At 51.1% G+C, this 15,698-nt stretch overlaps 1 protein-coding gene across 2 annotated transcripts in view; it reads right to left on the bottom strand.

Moving 5' to 3' along the window:
- Window positions 1-15,698, bottom strand: part of TXNDC11 (thioredoxin domain containing 11) — a 60,224-nt gene that overhangs the window by 2,254 nt on the left and 42,272 nt on the right. For both annotated transcript variants that reach the window (XM_043560521.1, XM_043560522.1), the window contains 5 exons: window positions 14,163-14,363; window positions 9,120-9,912; window positions 6,512-6,654; window positions 6,083-6,192; window positions 2,836-2,916 (listed from right to left, as the gene is read on the bottom strand). In XM_043560521.1, the coding sequence (XP_043416456.1) occupies window positions 2,836-2,916; window positions 6,083-6,192; window positions 6,512-6,654; window positions 9,120-9,912; window positions 14,163-14,363 (1,328 nt within the window). The remainder of the gene's footprint in view (window positions 1-2,835; window positions 2,917-6,082; window positions 6,193-6,511; window positions 6,655-9,119; window positions 9,913-14,162; window positions 14,364-15,698) is intronic.

The following is a 15,698-nucleotide window of genomic DNA, read 5'->3' as shown; positions in this document are numbered from 1 at the left end:
TAGGGCAGAGTACCCGAACTGCCCCGGGAGGGGGCTGCCGAGGGACCGGAGCGTGGGTGGGAGACCTTCACGTGACTGAAAACGACCTCTGTAAGCACGCTATTTCAGAGCAGAGTTCGGGGCGCCATCCCCGTGAGTCTGCCTAACACGCGTGCTCAAATGCTTTCCCACTTTTTACAAGTAGCAAGGACACAGGTGTGAACAAACTCCCCAGGAAAGAATCATTTTGGAAACGTGGTGGTAAAAGGCCCCGCGGTCCGACTCCCTTCGGAATTCCCTAGGCGTGTGTTCACGTAGCTCTAGCACCTAAACGGCCAAATAAAAACCTGACCGAGGGTGTAAGGCATCTTCTCCAAAGACGGGGCCGTGCTACTGCGGCCGGGCGGGCTGCTCCTCTCAAGTCTTGTGTCCTTGCCAGGGCACATGCTAGAATGAACCAGCCCATCCTTGTGACGTCTTCACCCAGGCGCGTGCCAGGGCGCCTCGATTCTGAAACGTCACACGCAGTGGTGGCAGGAAGAGCGGCTCTATGAGGCACCTGCACAGGAAAGCCAGTGGGCGCAGGAGGCGGCCCAGGGCGCGCCCGGTGGCAGAGGACAAGCCCTTGCATGTGGCTTCTGTTCCAGGACTGTGAAATACGTGCTGGCTGGAGGCAATGTGCACAGCAAACGGGGCACCCCCCCCCATCACCTGGAATCCTCCTCCAAAGTAACCGTCATCATCTTGACACTCCCCTACTTACTGCGCACGTAACCTAGTGTGTGGGCAGGCTGCTCTTATCAAAACGCACGCACGCTTTTGCATTCTTTTCACTGAAGATGACGTAAGCACAGTCACCGTGAAAAAGGGATCTCTCCTTTCCTCTCTTGCCAGCGGTCAGCTCACACCCTGTGCCTGTTCACACCCTCTGAGTAACCTGAGCACTCATTCAATCTGGACCAGCTAACAGGGAGCTCACTTCTCTTGTGACTACTCTTTACTTTTAGGAAATAAGGAAAATTCCATTCCAGAGCAGTAATGAGGTTTTTTGGTTTACCAAGCTCTCTCCGTTAACAAAGAGCTGGACACTCTTCTCACGTTCCGTATTTACATTCTTGACTTTCCAATACTAAGGGGCCGCAGGGGCGCCTGGGCAGCTCAGTCAGTTGAGCGTCTGACTTCGGCTCAGGTCACGATCTCACGGTTCGTGGGTTCCAGCCCCGCGTCGGGCTCTGTGCTGACAGCTCAGAGCCTGGAGCCTGCTGCGGATTCTGTGACTCCCTCTCTCTCTGCTCTTCTCCCACTAGTGCTGTCTCAAAAATAAACAAACATTAAAAAAGCTAAAAGCAAAACACTAAGGGGCTGCAGGGATCACCAATGCACATCCTCACATGGACAATCAGGCAACTTTCTACTGCAAGGCACTCCAGCCTGACTCAGTCCCCCAACACACACCCCGTCACCAATTCTCGGTGTATCTCTTTCTGTCTCGCTCAAGACGTACTCATGCATTCTAGCTGCTGGCACCTACTGGATGTTAGGACTTTCATACTTTTCCAAACTATGTTTGAAATTCGAAAACCATGCTTCATTAAACTTCCTGCCCAACCTCCATCCCACACAGATGAAATTGCTTTATGGTCCATGATTCCTTGATTGTGCGGCACTTTATTTCTTAGAAGGAAAGAGGCTCATGACAACAGTCAGCACAACAGGATGAGTCACGCTCTGTTTTTAGTGCATGATGTGACAGGACCCTACTACCCCAGGAAGTATTCCAGCAAAAATTCCTTGAGATAAAGAGGAAACAACAAGGAAATGATTAGGTATCTATGAGAAATAAAAAGAGAAATAAAAAGTATGGCAGTAGCTGCCGTGAACAGTAAAAGCGAGGGCAGGAAATTAAAACAGGAGACACCACATACGTGAATTAAGGACCTCGTTAGAATAACCTGCAAATGCTTTTTCCCTAAAAAGATACCATCAGAGTCGTGTGACTAGGTCCCCGAGGACCCTTTTGAAAACAAAAGAGAGTCTTTTTTTTTTTTTAAAAGGGTCAGAACATCTCGTTTATCAGGCTTTTAAAGGCCAAGAGTTCATTTCCCTTTTAGCAAAACATCCGCACCCAACATTTACTAATTGCCAAGTTAGGCCGTTCGTCCTCCTTGCTTAGGTCCCGTCCCCGCCTGCCGGGCTTTCAGGGCAGTTGCTGTTATCACTGGACTTGGAGCCCGCCTGCACGATGTGAAGAGATCAAGGGGACAGCCCCGTGGCAGACGTTCATGGAAGTCTGCACACGTGGGGAGAAGGCTCCTTGAATCCCATGAACGGGGTACAGTGAGGAGTCATCTCCATTTCCAGCTTGCACAGGAGAGACAAGCCGGGCATCAGGAGAACTCGATGGAAAATGACGCACATGAAAGCCTGGGTCAGCCAGGGCCTGACGCCCGGGGGGCTCAAGAGATGAGCTGCTGTCTGGCCAGGTGAACGTGGCTCTTTGCCATCCATCTCGGGATCCACTGGAGGCTCATAAGACCCAGAAGGCAAACGAGTTCTGACGGCCACATGCACGCTCGTGAAAACACTGTGGGAGGGGTGAAGTTCTTAACAAAAACCACCTCCGACCTTGTGACACGAAAGCCCTTTTACCCCGGGTCCATGATGGCGCATTTTTTTTTTCTTTTTTTTTCCCCTCAATGGAACATTTTTTTAACAATACATTTTATTCAAAATAGTTTAGTAACAGCTAATGATTTGCATTTCATTTCTGTGAAGCACCTTAAACCCTTTTCATTTTCAAAAGAATCCCATCTGCCCAAATATTGAGTAAAGATCGAAAATAGTGAAAAAACTTACCTGCTGCAGGGGAAAAATAAGATAGTAGGGAGACGGTCAACCATGAATTCCCAAGGAAGGTCATTCTGAGATACATCAATCCTGACAAAGGCAGAGGGAAAGATGAGAATAAGTAAAAGATCAGCCCAAGACACTCCGACCTCAAAGAACTTTCTCCAATAAATGAAGATCCTGGAGCATATTCCGTGGCCATACTGGTCGGGCCCTCTGAGTAAACGTACTACTCCTCCAGGTTGGGTGCAGCTCAGCGGACAAGAACCGATGCTTCCAGAACATGCAACTTTCTCCACTTTAACTTACGGAGCAGAAGGGACATGTCCTGAGAGTAAAAAAGAACTTTCAAAAGAAAAACACCTCACTGACACCTCAGGAGCAGTCCACGCTCCCCTCACGGGGTCTGGGCAAGCAGTGAAATCCCTGGACTAGCTCTGGAAAAAGGAAATCATTGTGCAAAATACATCAAGCCTCTGAAGATGTAAGAAAACTGGAGAGTAAAGGTGATCTCTATTTTATATTTTCTAACTCCGGACGGAGGCCACAAAACACGCATTTTCCTAGCAGATTTTAGATTAATTTTCTAATCTGGAAAATGCCATGTGTGCTGAATTACCCAACCTGGGGTTTATTCCTGGTGAAGCAGGTAGTGGCCCCTCCTGCAGCCGGCACTCAGCTCCCCCCCCAACCTCAGCTGGCAGGCACTGCTCAGATGGAACGAAAAACACAAACAAACCAACCAAACAAACAGTAGTCCTCGAAGAAGGGAGCAGACCTTGGAGGGCCATTCGGACAGGTGGTTCGGACATCAATCATCACAAATAATGCATACAAAAGTGGGGACTTTCTGAATCATTAACTTGATAGTAGTTCTCCGAGAATCGTGGCCATTGGGCGTCAACCAGCGCCATGCATTCGCCCAAAAGGGTGACCACTTTAGAATGGTCTTAAACAACTCAGCGGCACTCCCGTCTCTGCCTGGGCGAGCCTACCTGAAACGTCAGAGCTCCGTTTTTTTAAAGAAGTGGTAGGGCACGCTCTAGCCTATCATCAAATACCGTTTTTCCTCCCGATTTTCACTCCAAAATCACGTAAAATTGAAAGAAAAACACTGTTGTAAATATCACTCAGAATTCCACTGGGCCAATCGGGCCTTCTTCTTTCTGGGATTCTCATTCAGGCTTGGTGTATATACCCGCATGTTGTTAAGAGCAGTATTCATATATTTCAAATGCAATTCTTTTCAAAAATTCTACGAAAAGCATCGTTCTAATAAATGGGCAAAAATCCCATCAAACGCCCAACTGTACTTCACTGAGCTGTGCCTCTACCATTAGATACAAATAATGCTACAGGGAGTGACTAGCTCGTGCTTCTCTCCGAGTCCTAGTTCCTTAATTCCCCAAAGTAAAATTAACTGGGTCAAAAACGTATAACAATTTTTGTGCTTTCTTACAAATGTTGCTAAAATGCCTTCCAAAAAGGTGACGCCAATTCACTTCTGCTATTAGCTCCATCTCTCTGTGCCAATTTCACTCCATTTTATCAACACAAGATTCTGTCACGTCAAAGCATCTGTTAATAAGTGTAAATGACACTTTGTTATTGTTTTCATTGACATTTATTAGGCTGTAACTTCCACACTTGCTTACTTATACTCTCCTCCTCCGGCCGTGAAAAAGCCTATTCGTGTCTTTTCTTCACACAGGAGTCCCTCTCGGCTGTTTCTCCCTGGACCCCCAATTTGTCACTGCGGTAAAATACACACACAACGTGCCATCCGAACCACTCCTGAGCGCACAGTCTGGTCGTGCAAAGTGCATTCATAATGCCGTGCAGCCGTCCCCACCACCCAACTGCAGAAGCGTTCTGTCATCCTGAAAACCTGGGGAATCTCTACCCGCTGCACAGCCCCCACCCCCGCTCCCCTGGGCACCCACCATCTCCTCTCTGTCTCTGCGAATGTGACTGCCCTGGGTGCCCTGCATATGTGTGATCGCAAAGGATGTGTCCTTTCGTATCTCTGTATCTCACTTTGCACTGACGCCCTCAAGGTCTGTCCACCTCGTAACGGGTTTCAGAATGTGCTTCCTTTTTAAGGCCGAGTAACATTCCACTGTGTGGACTGACCGCATTTTCTTCTCAGCAGCTCCTTAAACCTTTGTCATTTCTCAGGGTCTAGGGTAGGAGCGCCTGACCGGGAAGCCTGGGCCCTCACTTACAGTCTGTGCGACTCTGGGAAAATTACCGCATCTCTCTGTGCCTCGGTCTCCTCCTCGGTAAAAAGAGAGTGACAGCCGCGCCTGCTTCACCGAGTGCGGCGACAATTAGGTCAGAGGATACGTACAAAGAAAACTCTCACGGCGCAGTTTGGCTCTATGCTGCTCAGAGCAGACCCGGCGGGTGAAACAGAGATGCTGTAAAATATGCCTATTTTTCTTTCTTTCTTAAGCCTATTTTCCTTATGTCTCTCACTGCACACTTTTCTAGTGCAATCTGTCCATCTTTCTTTATTTTTTTTTAACTGCTTCACTTTGGGAAGTTTCCATCCCTCAAACTAGCAAACTCAATATTCTATGTTCTGTTGTTTTTCCTATGATTTAATCTTTGTACTGAATTCTAATCTGTCTGGAAGGCTGAAATCTAAACACCACCTGCCGCCCCACCCCCCCCGCCCCGCCCCACAGCTTAGTACCTATCCAAACAGTCTTCATTTGAGACTTGTCTCTACAAAACAGTGATTTAAAAACGGTTTTGCTGACTACGGAGCCCACATCCGGTACCCACGGAATCACAAAACCAGAACACAAAGGTACCAACCAGTGTTTCTTCCTAATGTGAGGAGTGAGGAGGGAGGCCAGACCTGGCGGAGGGATGTGCTCTGGGTCCCGGGGCCAGCGGGCGGCACGTCAGGACCACCCCCTTTCACCGGGCCGAGGCCACCGTGCCACGGAGCAACGTGGGCACCCTTCCCATGGGGTTCCGGGGAGCCGGCCGCTGGTGGGGAGGGGTCAGCGCCGCCCCCACACTCGCCCTCCCGGGAATTCGGTCGGGGCTACATACACTTGGCACCATGGAAGCAACGCTCAGAACTCACTGGGAGCATGCGGGTTTCGAGGAGGTTCTGCTCTGGCTTCAAGCTGACAATCAAACTGCACCCAGTCTCACCCAAGGTTTATGAAAAGCGGGCAGGCCCTCGCCAGCCACACGGCTACGCTGTGAAAGCGAAGACGGGCAGAAGGGGCTTCCTTACCGGGCCACGGTGAGAGCGTCCGCCGGCAGGAGGCGAGCTAGCTGGATGAAGACGTGATTGAGGGATGGACAGAAGCCGCACCACTGTGCGTAATAGAGCAGCAACACGTCCTGGGGGAAGGGAAGACGGTGGTTACAAAGGGCGCACGCGTGTCCCGACCGCACTCGGAACCCAGCGGGCATTCGGGAGCTGCTGCTTACTGCTCCCCTGCCAGGGAATATCTCCAGCTTCACATCGTTCCAATTCTGTGCTTTCTTACGGACTTTCTGCGGTGAGAGAAGCGTCGGGTAACGCGTATGTTGTGCAGGGAGACCGTCCCGCCACTGACCTGGGCCTTATCAAAACCCAGCCTTCGCCCCGACGCCCGCAGCTTCGGCAGCTACCTCACCAGGGGGAGGTGGCTGGATTTGTGCCCCTCCGACTCCGTACCTGTTTTTGAAGGACCACTTCCCAAAAGGTATCAGTTGTCACTTCAGTGATTAAATGCTGAGGAGGGAACTGGGCAGAATCACTTCCAATAAGGTGCCTTTTCAAGGGACTGTAGAGAACGCTGAAGTTTTGAATAAAAGACTCTAAAAATAAAGACAAAATGAGATCAGCTCTTGGCGAAGTACAGGGGGAGTAGCTGGCCTACTTTACACTCTGCATGTAAAAGCTGGGGTGGCTTCACAGGCTGGCACTCTGAACACCTCGCCCACAGGGAGCGCCCTGAACGAGGCTGCCCGGGGTGGGGGTGGTGGTGGGGGGGGCACCAGGTTCAGCTCTGAGTGCGACCTCGGCAGACGGTAATCTGGCTACCAAAACACCACGCGGAGTCACAGGCTCTAGGATTTACAGGCCAGGAGTTCTCTTTTCTCCTAACGGGGCTGGTCCCCAAACAGACACCCGATCGACATGCCACCACCCCGAAGAGACTTCAACCTACAACGCTCAGACCTTTAAACAGCACTACAGATGCGGCTAACTCCACAAGGTACTGGGAGGTGACAGGCGTTTAATACTTGAGGCGGGGAGCTGTGGTTTTTGTTTCCTTTGTTCAAGTCCTTCAAGTTTCTTTCTTCAAAGTGTAGGAAAAATAAACTCAATTATATTTCGTGGAAAATCCCATAAGGCTCACAAAGAATCCAAAAACCTAACTCGAACCAACAGCTTTCCCCTCCCACTGCCTTCAGATTCCTTGGCACCTGTCTAGAGCAGCACTGATCGGCGGGTCCCTTCTTTCTCTCTCTCCTCTCTCCATTTTGAGGTCCTAACGAATAGTGAGTGACACTTTCCACAGAGGGAGGAGGAAGTGAAGGATGTCCTGTGCATACTAAAGAGAACTCATTATCTGCATCTGAATAACTTACTTGGCTATGTTTCTGAAACATAAAACCAAAAATTATCTCCTAATCTGAATGAAGCCTCAATTCTGAAACTGCCCCAGACAGCCGACTTAAAAGTCAACTCTCCAAACCAGCGAGACACAGGTACTTTTTCACAAGGACCCTTACACATTTTGTCACCAATTCCAGGACAAAGAGCTGAGCTACATGTACATTTCAGAGCAGATACAGAAGAGGAAAAGAAATTACAGGGCGCCTGGGTGGCTCAGTCGGTCAAGCGTCTGCCTTCGGCTCAGGTCATGATCTCATGGTTCGCGGGTTCAAGCCCCACAGAGGGCTCTCTGCTGTGTGTGCAGAGCCCGCTTCAGATCTTCTGTCCCCCATTCTCCCTGCCCCTCCCCTGCTTGTGCACTCTATCTCTGAAAGGAAGAAAGGAAGGAGGGAGGGAAGGGAGAGGAAAATAAATCTGAAGAAGGCTTCTTTCAGATTACCCTCAAGTTCAAATTGAACACATTATAAGCTCATTGAATGCTTGTGTATTACTGAACATAATTCGGGAAAGTCCAATAAACACTTCAAAAATACAGACTTGTTTCACTTTAGAAAAACTCAGAACACCAAACGTAACTTTAGAAAACACCAATCAGGAGTAATTTACAGTAACGATAGAGAATGCAATTCATAAAGCGATAGGTCACAGGTTCCTTTAAACACTCGGGAGCTTCACGTTTATAATGTAGACCTTGACACAGGACAAGAATCGACATTTACATGAGCCTTTCCAAAGGTGGCCATTGTAAGAAACAAGCTTTGCCTGGGCTTAAAAGAAGACAGCTAAAAGGACTGTCATTTAGGGGGCTTGGAGTTTCCTTTTGCTTTCATACCCTCTAAAACTTGGAAAAGAAAGGTTTCCCTCTCTACCAAATTGCTCCTGCCTCCATCTGGCAAACGCTGGCTTCCCCCACATTTCCAGTGAGGCTGAACTAACACGGCTTTTGAATTCTCACTTCCTCGTGTGGACATCAAGGATGTCAGCAGAGCCCCGGGAACAGGACAGCTGGTATTCCTTACAGCCGCTGCCACCGCCGAGCCCCGAGGTCGAGCTCCCGGACGCTTTCCCAGAATGGGCCTTACCCACCCCGCCCCCAAAAGTGGTTTCTGCTGGTCTGCAATGTGACACGTGTTTGTGACAGTCTAGGTACCCAAGGTCACAGCAGCATTTCTCAAGGAGGTACAAACAGCGGCAGAACAAATTAGGTCTGGCGGCCTGGAAATTTCTACATCCAAACCCGTGGGCCAAAAGGGAGGACAGGCTGCTGTGCGGGTTCAGTGCCTTCTGTCTCAGCTCCTCTAGAAGGGACCCCGCTGTCAGGGCTCAAATTCCTCAGCCCCCGGGATGCTCCCACCCCATGCAGCTCACTCCACCTCCAAACAGGACAGGGACCGCCAATTTGCAACGCGGACTTCAACCCACCCCCTAAGGGGCTGCATGAGAAACTTAGCCACAATTTGCAGTCAGGAAGTTTCCGGTCCACTTAACAGACAAAACCAGCTTCTCTTAAAACCATGACCAAGTGCAGTCTAAAGAATTCAAATGAGCTAAAGAGCTGACATCACCCATGACCAAGGGTACTGCCATCCCCAGAGGAAAGTTCCCAGTGTGAGGTTAAGGGATCCTTTTTACGCTTGGGGAAGGGAGGCGCCCACGGTACCTAGGGTGAACTTCCTAAGAGCTTCTTTTGGATCCAGGACGTAGTGAGACTCTTCCCTCACATCGACAATCGTGGCAAATTCCTTCACCCGGGTGGCGCTCGGAGCCCCCAGCCTCTCTGCATACAACCAAAATAAATTCGAATCCAAAAGGTAGATGTTCAGGGTCTTGTTGGTTCTGCAGCTCAGGCCTGTGAAGTTCGTGCTGCTCACGTCCACCTCAGGAAAGAGATAGCGGTTCTCCTCAATGTGAGGAAGGGAGCCCGGGGTCTCAACATGGCATTTCTCCTCCAGGGAAGAAAACGCAACGGCCGGGGTTTCAAAGACACCTTGCGCAGAATCCACGAAGCCCGTCGCGGCCCTGTTTATGGTCCTGCAACATGCAGTGTAGTAGCTGAAAGGGCTGTAGGAGCTCAGGAAGTTGCTGCACTCCACGCTGTGGGACACCACGTGATAAAAGGTCTGTTCCTTGAGGTAGAAAGAATCCAGAGCCGCCGCCATCTCAAAAAAGCTGCACTGCGGCACGCCGGCCGAGCTGGGCCTGAGGCCCGCCGTGGTCTGGTTGACGCACAGCTCACAGACGTTGTGGGTCCTGGAGACGGGGCGCCACTGGGGCAGCACCACGGTGTTGCAGCAGGGGGACGCCGCTATCGGCGACGGGTCCGGCAGCTGGGCGGGGGGCTCGGGCGCCAGAGACCGGAACAGCGGGGCATCCGCTCGCCGCAGGTGCTGAAGGAGCCGCTCGACCACCTGGTCCCCGTGACAGTTGTTGTACTCCAAGGCCACTTCGGTGATCTGAAACACAGGGCGGAGCTCGTGAGGGGCGCAGCGAGGGCCGAGGGGGCGACCCCGCAGCCGTCAGGCCTGGAAAGCATCGGAGTGTGAGTCACAAGGAGCCCCGGCCGGACGCGTCGCCCCGAACAGGAAGCTGCCACACCAAAAGCCTGAATCAAGAGGCTCGGGGTCTCTTTCGGAACACGCGCCTCTATCGACAGGGAACCACCCGTGCAGAGAAGGGGCCGGAGAGGCAGACGTCTCCGTCCAGCACAGGACCAGAGCGAAGCTCGCCCCTTGACGTGCGTCCGGGCCGTCGAGGGACCAGCAACAGGTTTTAAATCTCAACGCCCAGGGGAGCGCCTTTTCCTTCACACCTCTGCCCCTCTCCATACAAACGATGTCTTCCTTCTTCACCTCCACTAAGTCTAAAAACTTCCCAAACACCTGAGTAGATCAAAGTATTTCACGGCATAGGGGTTTCCAAATAAACCCACACCTCACAGGAGGCTCCGAATTCAACCTGCTCCAAACCATTCACCAGGTTTGGATCAAATTTGAATTTGGATCAAATTTGCCAGTTAGTTAAAAGGTGTAAAGTCACTCAGGACTTTGTTTCATTAAGGTAGGTGTGTGTGTGTGTGTGTGTGTGTGTGTGTGTGTGTGTGTGTGTACACGGAAATGTGTAGAACCATTTAATGAGTCCTTTTCCAATTTCAAAAAAATCTACAAATTTTATATATGGTATTTACAGACAATGTTAACTCAAGACATAGGCATTCATACAGAAAAATACCCTGAATAATTCTTGGGCATAAAAAAAAGATTTTAGGTGATAAACCAGTGTTTCACTTTCTTCCCCATACAAAAACCTCTCAACCCTTTCTGGATAAGGCTCTGAGAGCTCACGGGACTAACCAAGTCAAGCCTACATGATCCATAAAGGGCCCAGCGACCCTCCGGCCCCATCTGAGGACTGCTTTGCACTCAAAGACACAACAGATCACTACTCCTAGCCATGCCCCCAGCCCCCAGAAAAACCCCACAAAAATTCAAGTATTTACAAAGTCCAAGTAGGAGCATACTAAGGGCAAGATTCCTGAAAAAGCATTTTTCCTCCTCTCTTTTCACGACATTGCTCATAAGCAAAGCAGCCACGTAAAGGATGCTTTAATATTATTTATTATTTCATTAAAAAAATATTTTTTGACACTTATTCATTTTGAGAGAAAGAGACAGAATGCAAGTCGGGGAGGGGCAGAGGGAGGGAAGACAGAGAATCCAAAGCAGGCTCCAGGCACTGAGCTGTCAGCACCAGAGGCTGATGCGGGGCTCAAACCCACGAACCTCGAGATCATGACCTGAGACAAAGTCAGAGCCACCAGGTGCCCCAATTTCTTCTAATTGAAGAAAATATCTTGGGGGCACCTGGGTGGCTCAGTCAGTTGAGTGTCTGACTTTGGCTCAGGTCATGATCTCACAATTCCTGAGTTCGAGCCCCGTGTTGTGCTCACTGCTGTCAGCTGGGAACCTGCTTGAGATCCTCTGTCCCCCTCTGTCTGCCCCTCCCCTGCTCGCTCTGTCTCTCTCAAAAACAAACAATGAAAATAAAAGAAAGAAAATATTCTGTGTAGAGTAATGCTCTTAAAAAGTGAGGAATTCTTACTTTTCTCCTGTAAACTGAAGTGGTTTTTACTCTTCTATTACTTTGACACAACAGGCGGCTTTACACGTGAATCGCTTCATGTCCTATTTAATTTCGCGTGAACGAATAAGGAAAATGTGACAAATAACCTGAAATGTCTGTGCTATAAATGCCTGCCTCCATTTTCTTTAATCAGATAAATGTTCAAGTCCCAATAAGACAACTGTGACTTTGCTAATTGGACTCCCATGCCGTGAATGCCTCAAAGCAGTGCTGTTCAAGCTGAAAACAAGTCACCAGGTCTTTTGACAAGCACACTGAGGTGTCTCAGGACCCCTCTAGGACTCTCTCTAGACACACAAGGGGGTCAGCGGCCTGACGCCGTGTGCGGCCCATGCCGTGTCCTCCGGAGCCGGGAGCGTGTGCGAGCAGCTGCTGGTCCTGGACCGAGCCTCGCAGGGCAACGACCACACGGCCACCCGCCCGTGAACCCTCCGCCATGCCCCCCACCCCAAAGCCCCGACTCTACCGCCCTCGCCGTATGCTGCCTCCCTGCGCCCCACAGCCCGTAAGCTTCCTCAACCGTCTGCCACTTCCCATCCCCACCACCGTCCAAGTCGAGCATTCTACCTCTTCCCACTTTCCTGGAAAACGTCGATAATGGTAACACAAGGTTCTGCTGACACCTCTCCTTGGTCAGTGAGGCTCCGATGGCCACGATTAATCCTGAAGTCCTCAAAGCAGCCCCCAAGGGCCTCTCCTCATCAGGCTTTAACTCTGTGTCTCTCCAGCCAGCCCTTTATGGGGGTCACCACCCGCACTACATCCGAACACTGGACCCGCAGCAACTTCCCTACCTCCACCCACCCAGAAACTCTGTCCCAAACGCCTGCCCCGTCCGAAGCCTCTCCCAGCCTCAGCCCCGCCCAGCCCAGCCCCCAGCTTCCTGGGATGGAGCCCTGTCTCCTCCAATTCCCCCCAATCCAAACCTGGGGCTGACATTCCTGTGCCTTGAATTACAAGGAGCAAGCTCGTGCTGCCCTACGGCACAAGCCTCTGGGACCATGAGAGCAAGGCTGTGTCTTCTCCATCCTTCTCCCCACGGCTCCCTGACATAGTGCTCAATAAACATTTGCTAAATCGATCTAAAACAAAGAGGAAAATGTACTGCACAGAGCACTCTGCTTGGCTAAGGAGTCCATAATACTGCTAGGATGCCATCTCGTTTTCAACAACCCCTCAGCCATACGCTGATGTTACGGGAATCCACTCACCTTGCGGGGACACTCTGAGCCTTGAGGAAAGGAGCCACAGGCAAACTCTGATAATACAAGGCGGCCTGGCCGCAGATGGAGGAAGTGGGGGAGAGAAGGGAAAAAGGCAGAAAACCAAGTGCCTTCCCACCAAGGGCCGAAATCCAACCACGACCCCCTGAACAGAGGAACTGGGCTCTGGTCACAGACCACCACCCCATCCAGGACCCTGGTTTGCCCAAACCAGACAAGAATAGAATTCTCCAGAAAGAAATTTTAAAAGCTGAAGCAAAGATCCAAAACCAGAGCTAACATCTTGGTTAAAAATCCCATCTCTCCTACAAAGAGCCTTAAGGCTCTTATTATTAGATGCAGTGAAGGCCGAGTAATTTGGGAGAAAGTCTCAGTCCATAAAATATCTGAGCCAGTGAAGGTTTTCTGAAGAATTAAGTCTTATTACATCAAGTCCTCCCTAATCAGAGGACAAGAAACAAACCGATTTCATTTCTCTCCTCTCTTCCACTAAGCCAGGGTAGCAGCAGGAATAACAATGTTCATAAAGAGGCCCCCAGAGTGGCAAAGTCAGGGGTCTGGCTGGGCAAGAACCCCATCTCGCCGTCGCCTCCAGGCAGACCATCAGGCTCACGTGGAAGGGCTCAGGGAGAGGCGGTGTCTGGTTAGCCCCGCCAGGGCCACACTGGCTGTCTGAAATTGGTTCTGGCCAATGAAGGGATCCTTGAGGGAAGGAAAAAATAAAACCCCCCAGTAAATCCAATTTAGCAATCCCAGGCGCTCCCCGGTTATTGTCATTACTCTCTCTAAGTGCCTCCAAATGACCCATGTAGAAACTAAACTGACATCCAGAGAGAGTGAGAGCTCGAGACGCAACCAGAGAGGCAGGAGGAGGGGCAGGGACTCCTGACAGCGGCTGTCTCTGGGAACCGCTCTGGTTATCCACGTGACAGGAAAGGCTCAGAGAAACAAGGGGGCCAGTGTCACCACTCCACTCGGGCTGCCGGCTGAGGACGGCCAGGGCTTGCGGTCGGGCATCCCCGAGGCCACACCCGCCCGTGCCGCTGGCCAGCCCCTCTATCCCACTCCCTGAAACGGTCATCACAGAAGAGCGACACCTGGTCCTTCCCCGGCCAGGCGCGGTTCGGTGTGGCTGTCCCCGCCGACTCCCCCAGACCCGAGCAGCTGTCGGTGTGGCCACAGACGCTGCGGCGGACCCTGTCCCGGGCATGGACGGACGGAGGGAGTATCGCCACGGAAACACGGAGAACCCTCAGAACGTGGAACGTGGAGTGAGGCGTCAAAGTTCACGAGGTTCTCCTGCTCCTTACAGGGTTATCTTTGAACATGATGACTCTTACCTCATCTATTAAAGGGTGGCTTTCGGCTAAAGGATTGAAAGGCAGAAACACAAGCAGCGCCGGGCCCTTCTTCAGCTCGTTGTTCAGCAGAAGGCTCTTGCCGCCGTGTGGACGCAGCCAGCGGAGGAGCGCCTCTCGGTTCTCCAGGGCCCACTTGTGGATGTTCTCCGCTGTGTAGTTGACGGCCTCCCTGGGAAAGACCTGCGGAGGGCGACACAGGGTAGACGCGGGGCCGGCCCCCGGTGGCCCCCACCGCCCCACCACTGCCCGGGGGCAGACGGGAGATGCGGGGACGGGACCTGCCCCCGCTCTTCCAGACGCAGCGGCGCCTACCAAGTGCTTGGGAAAAGCAAAAAGTGGCTGCGAGAAGTGACTTTCCCATCACAGATGCCTCCTGTTCCCTTCAGACAGACCCAGCCATGAGCAAAGAACTCTCCCTGTCTGCCTCTGGCAACAAGGACCTCTTCTGCCCTGGCCAAGGGGACCTATTTCATTTGACTGGGTTCTTATAGAAGCATCAATGGATGAAGCAGAGAAATTATCAAGTCAAGGAGCCTTTAGATTTTTACACTGCTTCCTCGAAAATCAGCTCGTAGGGCGGGAGCAGACCCTCCACTCGGGCAGAGGCTTGCATCTCTTCTGGTCACCTGTACCCCCCAGGGACTAGAAGAACAAATACTTGAATGAATCTGTGAATGACCTAGAACTTGTATCAGGCCACAGATCACACTTAACGTGTATGGAATGAAGCAAAGAGACACTTAGATTTTTTGCTTTTTTTTTTCTGAAACAACCAAAGACCATCAACGTAAAATTATTTCTGAAATTCCAACGAGATGAATCACTGGGTTTCAAACAAAACTGCCCCCCCCAAAAAAGTGCTTTGGAGAGTTCCACGAAACAAGATATTCTGTACTCTCCAAAGCAGAGACTTAAATTGCCTCGTGACAAAGATGTCCACGGCTATTTTAGAAAACCGGTGTCCCGGGAATACTTCGTTTGATAAGAGGAATTCGGCTGTTCAACCAACCAACCAACCGTCGAGACTACAAACCTGATCAGTAAAACCCACTGGATCTGTCAGCGCTGTTCTCACAGCCCTACCTTCTCTTCTCTATTTTAAGTTCCTTGCTCAGCGCCCTCCCCTGTGAATGCACCCGCCCTGTGCTGGCTCTACGAGGAGGCTGGAGGAGAAGGGCACACAGCGAAAGCAGAGCGAGTCAGAAGCTTAGACAGAGGCACGAGGAGAGCGGGAGAGAAACCACCACCACAGTGACTCTCCAAGCGGGACGGCGGGAGGTTGAAAAAACATATCCAAACGTCACATACGCATTTCTATTTGGAAAACACAAAAATACACTGGACTTTGGGAACAGGAACTACAAGAAATAAAGCACAGCATCTGGGCTATGAGGGACCTGCAGAAGCCAGGGGGACTGGCCACCAAGGGGGCACCCTGGAGAGGGCCTAAAGGCGCCCCCAGAGGCATAAGACTTGCACGCTGGGCTAAGGGGAGGGCAGGTTCAACGGGCTGCG

This window comes from Prionailurus bengalensis, chromosome E3 (genome assembly GCF_016509475.1).
Source record: "Prionailurus bengalensis isolate Pbe53 chromosome E3, Fcat_Pben_1.1_paternal_pri, whole genome shotgun sequence".
Taxonomy (NCBI): domain Eukaryota; kingdom Metazoa; phylum Chordata; class Mammalia; order Carnivora; family Felidae; genus Prionailurus; species Prionailurus bengalensis.
Note: the sequence above shows the minus strand (reverse complement) of the source record. Positions and strands in the feature narration are given on the sequence as shown.